Source organism: Colias croceus, chromosome Z (assembly GCF_905220415.1).
Source record: "Colias croceus chromosome Z, ilColCroc2.1".
Classification (NCBI taxonomy): domain Eukaryota; kingdom Metazoa; phylum Arthropoda; class Insecta; order Lepidoptera; family Pieridae; genus Colias; species Colias croceus.
Genome location: NC_059568.1, coordinates 13883661 through 13893274, shown reverse-complemented (window position 1 = coordinate 13893274; position 9614 = coordinate 13883661). Strand labels below are relative to the sequence as shown.

The 9614-nt window shown below is 38.0% G+C and overlaps 1 protein-coding gene across 2 annotated transcripts in view; it reads right to left on the bottom strand.

Moving 5' to 3' along the window:
- The window catches only part of LOC123705219 (MAGUK p55 subfamily member 7), a 68085-nt gene that overhangs the window by 18425 nt on the left and 40046 nt on the right, over nt 1-9614 (bottom strand). For both annotated transcript variants that reach the window (XM_045653914.1, XM_045653915.1), the window contains 2 exons: nt 755-925; nt 176-348 (listed from right to left, as the gene is read on the bottom strand). In XM_045653914.1, the coding sequence (XP_045509870.1) occupies nt 176-348; nt 755-925 (344 nt within the window). The remainder of the gene's footprint in view (nt 1-175; nt 349-754; nt 926-9614) is intronic.

Here is a 9614-nt window from a genome sequence, read left to right as displayed (position 1 = left end):
ATTTGAAAATGAACTTGTATGTATTAAACTAGCTCTGCTCGCGAATTCTATGCGTGAAATGTCGATTGAAAATTTTTTTCACCCCTTATAGGGCATAATTTATAAAAATATTTTACAACCGCAAGTTATTCATTCAAGCAAAAATATAGTGTGTCCTGAAACCTTGGAAACTTACCGTAAAAGCCCTAGAGCTCTCCTTATCGAAGGTGGACCGCGCGTTGGCCGCAGTCCTGGTATCCACGAGGCGTTCGAACGGGGGTGGTTTAACGAACACTATATATGGACGAAGGCGTGGCGTGCGCAGCATCTTAAGCGCTTGCCAATGAGGACTTAGCACGCATACGCGCCCTGTTAACAAAAATCAATATTTTATATCTCGGAATAAAGACATTTTTTTATAAAGGTAAGGTACACGGACAAAGATTTGAATTGCGATTACTGAAGACAGCTTTAAAGTTGCTTAGAATCGATTTGATGGATTTTATTCAAAAATTAAATTTAGATTTAGTTACAGTCATAAGTACAACATGATGTTTCGGATGATCATTGCTGTATATAGTCCAGTCTATTATTATTTCAAACCAATTATCTGTCTCTAAGTCGTTATTAAAAATCTTCAAAGTGTAAAATATTAATCCTCAAATCTAGCCGTAAGTAACTATTGGTCCATCTTGAATAACGTCTTAACCAAGTCGCGAGGTAAGGTATCGATTGACAATCAAAATCTATTTATAGAATAGTCGGGATAGCTCACCAGAATTAATGATAGTTTCCACACTCTCCGCAGAAGTCCCGTACAGATTCCCTTTATATTCCCCATGCTCTATAAATTTCCCTTCGGAAATGTCTTGCTCCATCTTCTCCCGCGTGACAAAGACGTACTCCTTCCCATTCTGTTCACTGGACTTCTGCGACCGGGATGTATCTGTTGAAAGGCCTTTAGTATGAATGTCGAGTTCCAGAATTTTCCATTCGTCGAAGGCGTGGGTACGCCTGCGCGAAAATATTGATGTAGTATCAACAGGTCGGCGTGACATTGAAACGCAATAAGTCAGAGCGCCTGCGCGCAATTGGCTATCGATTTTCATCGGGACGCCATTTTGGGTACAATTCGCCAACGCAATTTTATATGAATTATATACATATACAGAAAAATGTAGGTACATTGGAATTAGCAGAATAATGGTCTTGGAGGAAAAGTTATGGCTTATATTTAATAGAATCTTGAGTTATGTGCATTTTCAGCAGGCCATTTTGTTTACACAATAAGACCAATTGCGCAAAAGATAAGTTATACCATGACATTGAAAAGCTAACTACGCCATTAACCGTGACATTGAGAATTTGAAGGAAGGGTTCCTTTGTTCACCTGTTACGCTTTAGGACTACTATATGGAAATGCAATGTTATGATAATTATTTTGTAGAAATTATGGCCATGTAGATTTATATGATCACATCATTCTTAAAATCAATATTTAATAGTTTTTATACTTGTATATTATAATATAGATTCAAAGGAGAATATTAATAAAATTACCTTTCATTAATTCTGGGCGCTCCCCATGAAATCACACAAGCACTAGATAGTCAGTACACACATCACTGTTGTCTTTTAGATAAAAAAGGGAGAAAGTTTGAGAAATCAAAAATAAATTTAGTTTACAACTTTTTCAACTTAAATGAGTTCCGGGGGAAAAAAATCTAAAAAATCTAATTATATAAAGCAGGTTAGTATTGTATTAGTATGTATTATGTGTATCACTATTGTTTGAGTAATAAATTAAAATAAAAACCTAAACAGAAATGAACGCGACCGAAACAAACGAATGTATAAACGAAACTAAACTCCCAGGGCGTCTAGATAGCGACCCTGGAGCGTAAAGTACATGCGCGGATACAATGTGACCTTGAATAATTAATCAATATCCTACACCCACGTGTAGGATACAGAGCTAACAAGGCATGCGCGAGCCCGGACGGAGCTACTGTATAAGTTATTTAATACGAAAATTTTCCATAAAATTATCATATTCCATCAAGCACAAACAAATTTCGAAAACACCGGGTACGCACTACACTCATCAAGTTACAGTAATAATTAAAAAACGACGTGTGGCACTCGGGGACTGCCGCGGTAAAGCTATTGCATGCTTTGCCTTCAAGCCACACCTCCGCCCGTCGGAGTCGGGAGCGTGAGGTTTTTTCGTTACGGAATTTCTTGATTCGGTCCCCGCCCTCAAGGCCCGCGATAAAAGCTATGCAATCCATACTAATATTATAAATGCGAAAGTAACTCTGTCTGTCTGTCTGTCTGTTACTCAATCACGCCTAAACTACTGAACCAATTTGCATGAAATTTGGTATGGAGATATTTTGATACCCGAGAAAGGACATAGGCTACCTTTTATTGCGAAATATGTACCACGGGCGAAGCCGGGGCGGACCACTAGTAGCTTAATAAATTGCGATTTCATTACAAGTAGGTACTAACACTGCGACCGAATAACGCGAAAGCACGAACCGAACTGAATTTTCCAGGGCATCAGGTTGTACCTGGATCGCTAAAGTGCATGCGCGGATGCAACCTGACCTTTCGATTTAATCAACACGCACTCCCGGAAATTTCTAGACTAGCTTAAAAGGCATGCGCGAATCTGCACAAAGCCTATTACGAAAAATAATTGATTTTAACAATACATAGTAGACACACATATAGTACAGCGGTCACTTTACTTAAATTAACCACTCATTAATTAAAAATACAATTTAAAAAAATATTTAAGAGGCCTGTTGTTAACGCGACCGAAATATACAAGAGCACGAACACGGAACTCAGGGAGACTTCCCAGGATATCTAGACAGAATCCCGGGAGCACTAAAGTGCATGCGCGGATGCAACGTGACCTTTCGATATAATCAATACGCACTCCCAGAAATTTCTAGACTAGCTTAAAGGCATGCGCGAAACCGGACAAAGCTTTGAGTCTGACGATAATTTAATTTATAATTACAATTGAGGAGACAAAAATATGTAACTGATGGTTCTTTAAATCTACACTGGTTAATGTAGGTTGTAATATAACAGTAACATATTTAATCACTACAACATGAAAGAAATCAATTTGGTAAGACCGTAGTGCCGTATTGAAGAAAAAAACCACTTGTTCTAATACAACTTATTGAGTACCATTTAAAATCCATAATATGGATGGTAATTGATATGGATTCCATATCAATTACCGCGAGACCGAAATGTACAAAAGCAGAAGATGACATCTAGATTTCTATCTTGGATCCCAGGAGCACTAAAGAGCATGCGCGAATGGAATATTCCTACCTTTCGATATAATCAATAAACAAGCCAACCCAGCAACAACTGCTCTGCCCGGGTAATCGTGGCACGGATACGGACCCGGATTTAAGTAATTTTGATTTGTCCCCCTGCTTTTAAAGTACAACAAACTAAACGCGAGCACGATCTAAGAACAATGATAATATTGAAATTAATTTTAAATCAACAGGTACCATGCAAATCTTTAACTCGATAGAAGTTTGATTACGATTCACTAGTAAGAAAGTATATTGCTCTCAAAGAGATAAAATTAACGCGACCAAAAAGTACCACTGCACGAACAAAACTAAACGCGTCCCAGGACATCTAGATAGAGTACCTGGAGCTCTAAAGTGCATGCGCGGATGCAATGTGACCTTTCGATGTAATCAATACGCAACGTCCAATAATAAAAGAGCTCCCGGATATATCTAAACTAGCTCAAAAAGCATGCGCAAAACTGCACAGAGCTCCTTGCGAAAAATAATTGAATTTTAACGAAACATAATAAGAGATAAGAATGATATCGTCACACATCGACTCCTGATTTATAGAAAGATCTCGAATTTAAGTAACTATCATTTGCAAATATAAGTTTTTATTTTATAACGCGAACATATAGTGCTAATTTATAATTTCTAACCGAATGCTGATTAAAAAAACACTGACTTTACAAGGATTAAAATTTAACACAGCCGGAATATACGAATGCACAAACTAAACTGAAATTCCCAGGACGCCTAGATTACAGGAGCTCTAAAGTGCATGCGCGAATGCATTGTGACCTTTCAAAACAACGCCCAGCAACAAGTGCTCTGCCCGGGATATCGTGACACGAACATGGATCCAGATTTGAGTAATTTTGATTTCAGTCCCCCTGCTTTTACAGTTCACTACAACAAACAAATTGCAAGCACGGTCTACAAAAATAATAATATTAGAATATGTTTGAAATCAACAGGTACCATCAAAATTTAACTAGAAAGGTTTTGAAAACGATTCACTGGTAAGAAAATAAATTGCTCTCAATGAGATCTGGGGGCACGGTAGTGCCCCCGCCAAGACGAGCCAAGCGAACAAGCGAAGCGCACGGGCACTACCTACCTTTTCTCGAAGCGCTTCGACGTTTTTTTGAACCCTCATAACTTGGGTTTGGATTATGCTAGATCAACAAAATTTTCGGGATATATTGCCAATAGCGGACTTATTGAAAATATTAATCTATCTAATAATATTTCGGTTTCAGGAAATGTTGAGCCTCTAGTTCAACCAGACGCGTATCATCCGCCGTTATTAGTAAAAGTATCTTTTTTGCGTTGTGAATTGCCAACTGTTCAGTCAGCTCCTTCGACATCTCGACCTAATGCACCACCAAACTGGAACTTTCATAAAGCCGATCTTAGTGCACTCTACTCAGCCTTATGCCAATTAAACTGGTCGAAATTAAAGGGTACTACAGATGTTGACTGTGCTGTTGAAACATTCTATCAGGTATTGTATGAATGCATTAATACTTACGTGCCTCTTAAAAAGCAGCCCCGTTTACGTGACCGATACGTGTATCCATCGTGGTTTACTCCAGAGATCATTCGAAATATCAAACATAAATATTTTCATTTAACAAAATACAAGGCTCAGGGTAAAATGTTTAATAAGGAACTGTTTAAATATTATAGAGGGCATGTTAAAATGTTAATTGACAATGCGTACTCACTGCACATTAAAAAAACACAGAATAGTATTAAAGACGAACCTGCTAAGTTCTGGGAATACGTAAAAGATAAGAGGAAAAGCAGACGCAAGTGTGAATCTTTCATGTGTGATAATGTAAAGGTTGAAGGGGCAGAGGCCGCCGCTGCATTTGCTCGTTACTTTGAGTCAGTCTTCCAGCCTAGTATTCCGCGGCTAGATCCTGAAGCAGCATCGAGTTTTTACTCACCAGACTCAACGCGGATTACCATTGATTATCTTCGCGAAAAGGATGTAGATGCTGCAGTGAAAAGGCTCAAACTACGCTCTTCGATAGGACCTGACGGTATTCCAACCTTTCTTATCAAGGATTGCGTATCTGTGTTAAAAGAGCCGCTTTTATATATATATAATTTGTCGCTCGAAAAAGCAATCTATCCTCAACGCTGGAAGAATTCTAGAGTTACTCCTGTTCCTAAGACGGATAAAAGTGTCGAAATCTCGAACTTTAGGCCTATTGCGGTGCTTTCTGTATTTGCTAAGATCTTTGAATCAATGTTGGATAACCAAATTAATCAACAGGTATCTAACTTCCTGGCTGACTGTCAACATGGTTTTCGTAAAAACCGGTCTACCAATACCAACCACATCAACTTTATTGATTATGTTGCTTCTGAAATGGACATTGGTAACCAAGTTGATACTGTCTATTTTGATTTTAAAAAAGCCTTTGACCTGGTTGATAATGACGTTCTACTCCAGAAGCTGGCTGCGGCAGGTTTCACTCCTAAGCTTTTAAGATTTTTCTCAAGCTACCTGAAGGACCGTAGCCAGTTTGTGCGTATTTCTGGTCATGAGTCAGATGATTACTATACGCGTTCTGGAGTAAGTCAGGGAAGTACGTTGGGTCCAACATTGTTTCTGCTTATGATAAACGATCTGCCTAGTGCCGTACGATCCGCGAGGTGCCTTATGTTTGCGGACGATCTAAAGCTCTTTTTGAAGATTAGTAATGCTTCTGACGCTAAAGTTCTCCAGGAAGACATTAACGCTATAGCTCAGTGGAGCAGTACAAATCACTTGCCCTTCAACACTGACAAGTGTAAAGTTATGACTTTCTCGCGATCGCGTTTTCCTCTTTATATGACCTATAATTTATTTGACGTTCCATTGGAAAAAATTGATGAAATACGTGACCTAGGATTAATCGTAGATAGTAGACTGGACTTTCATTCACATATGATGGATATTTGCAAGAAAGCTAACAAAACCCTTGGCTTCATTATTAGAGTTTCCTCAGAATTTAAAGACAATAGAGTTGCCATGCTTCTATTTAATGCCTATGTGCGTAGCAAACTGGAGTATGGTGCTATGATCTGGGACCCATATGAAACGAAATACTCCTTAATGATCGAGAGGGTACAACGTAAATTTGCGCGATGTATATACAAACGTCGCTACGGATATTACCCACATCTTTATCCATCGATGTACGTATTGGGTATGGTGGGTTTGAATACTTTGGCACTCAGGAGAAAGATTCTGTTGGTGGTGCATTATTACTTGATAATGCACAACAAAATTGATAACCGCGATGTTCTGGAGCGAATGATTCTCGGCCTACCAAGGGGTGGTGGGGACGGCGCGCTTACCGCGCGGCGGCCGCACCGCCTCTTTGCACAGCCGCTCACGCGAACGCACCGCGCTAGGAACGCGCCCACCGCGCGAGCCCGAAAGTTGCTCGGAGACTTGCTTGCCCAGTACCAACATCTTGACTTCTTCACTGACAGTATGACTGTATTTATTCGGTACGCCATTTATTATCTGGATAGCAATTTTTAATTAAATTGAGTAACTTTCTAATCTGTCTGATTTCTTCTGTTTCTGTAAATTTCCATTGTATTGTGTCCTATTATATCTGTATATATTATTATTATTTGTATTGTCATAACGTTAAATTAATTGCAGTTAGATATAAGTATTTTTCTTTTGTATTTTGACTTGTATATTTTGACTTGAATTGTGTTAATAATGATTAAATTGTACTGTATAGCATAGTGGTGCTTTGGCGTGACTGTAAGCCACTATGTTCTTGAAATAAATAAATAAATAAATAAATAAATTAAGTTTTAATTACATTAGCTTTTATACTTCAGATTTTATTTATATCTAAAAAACGCTAATTTCGTCACTGACTCACTGATGATCATCAAAATTGTTAAGGTATTTCCTAATGTCCTAGAAAGCTGAAATTTTGTATGTAAGCTAGTATTAGCACACAAACAACAAAAAAATTATAAAATTTGTAACTTTCATCCCCCAACTCCTTAAACTAGGGGATGGGAGTTTGTATGAGACCTGTAATTTTAAATTAAATTTTGATGACGCTAAAGGTCTAATCTAATAATCTAAAACTTGGTTCCCCTAGATATATAACTCCTTGTTAAAAAAAAAATTTAATCGATATATAAAATTTTGTTACAAACAACTTACAAAAAGAAATGAAATCCCACCAAAAACATTTTCATGTAAAATGTTGCCAAGACGAGCCCATATGACTCGCACTGTCAAAAAGTTATCAGATCTCATGTAGAGCCAAGCTTCTAACACTACACGCCCTAACTCTACAAGGCCTAACTTCACAAACTCTACACCTTAGCCAAAATATGAGGCTTGGCCGTTCGTTACTACAAGAACTATTGTATAACACAAAAGTAATGAACAGTGAATTAATTTATCACCTTACGCCGATGTGGATGTAGCGAAATGGCCAAGCCACATATTTTGACTAAGGTGTAGAGTTTGTGAAGTTAGGCCTTGTAGAGTTAGGGCGTGTAGTGTTAGAAGCTTGGCTCTACATGAGATCTGATAACTTTTTGACAGTGCGAGTCATATGGGCTCGTCTTGGCAACATTTTACATGAAAATGTTTTTGGTGGGATTAAAATTAACGCGAACGAAAAGTACCACTGCACGAACAAAACTGAACGTCCCAGGACATCTAGATAGAGTACCTGGAGCTCTAAAGTGCATGCGCGGATGCAAAGTGACCTTTCGATGTAATCAATACGCAACGTCCAATGACAAACGAGTTCCCGGATATATCTAGACTAGCTCAAAAAACATGCGCAAAACAGCACAGAGCTCCTTGCGAAAAATAATTGAATTTTAACGAAACATAATAAGAGATAAGAATGATATCGTCACACTGGTAACTTTAATTTAAATTAAACACCCATTATTTAAAAGTACCATTACAAAAATCTTTAGAACGACTCAATTACAACGCGAACGGAATGCACAAGAGCACAAACGGAACTCAGTCTCCAAGGATATCTAGATAGAATCCCGGGAGCTGTAAAGTGCTTGCGCGGATGCATTGTGACCATTTCATAAATTCAATAAACAACGCCCAGCAACAAGCGCTCCGCCCGGGACATTGCGTCCTGATTTATGGAAAGATCTCGAATTTCAGTAACTATCATTTGCAAATATAAGTTTTTATTTTATAAGGCGAACATATAGTGCTACTTTATAATTTCTTACCGAATGCTGATTAAAAAAACACTGACTTTACAAGGATTCAAATTCAACACAGCCGGAATATACGAATGCACAAACTAAACTGAAATTCCCAGGACGCCTAGATTACAGGAGCTCTAAAGTGCATGCGCGAATGCATTGTGACCTTTCGATTTAATCAATACGCAACGTCCAATAACAATCGAGCTCCCAGATATTTCTAGACTAGCTCAAAAAGCATGCGCGAAACTGCACAGAGATCTATGCGAAAAAAATTGACTTTTAATGATACAAAATAAGAGATAATCAATGATATCGTCACATTGGTTACTTTAATATAAATTAACCACGCATTATTTAAAAGTACCATGACAAAAATCTTAAGTACGACTCAATTACAACGCAACCGGAATGTACGAGAGCACGAACAGAACACAGACTCCCAGGATATCTAAATAGAATTCAGGGAGCTGTAAAGTGCATGCGCGGATGCAATGTCACATTTAGATAAAATCAATACATATAGCCTAGCAACAAGTGCTTTACCCGGGATATCGAGTCCTGATTTATGGAAAGATCTCGAATTTAAGAAACTATCATTTGCAAATATAAGTATTTATTTTATAACGCGAACATCTAGAGCCACTTCACAATTTCTTACCAAATGCGGATAAAAAAAAAACACTGACTTTACAAGGATTCAAATTCAACACAACCGAAATATACGAATGCACAAACTAAACTGAAATTCCCAGGACGCCTAGATTATAGGAGCTCTAAAGTGCATGCGCGAATGCATTGTGACCTTTCGATATAATCAATAAACAACGCCCAGCAACAAGTGCTCTGCCCGGGTCATCGCGACACGAAAACGGACCCGGATTTTAGAAATTTTTATTTTTAGTCCCCCTGCTTTTACAGTTTACTACATCAAACTAATCGGGAGCACGATCTAAGAATAATGATAATTTTGAAATTAATTTTCAATCAACAGGTACCATGCAAATCTTTAAGTCGATAGGTGATTGATTACGATTCACTGCTAAGAAAATAAATTTCTCTCAATGAGAT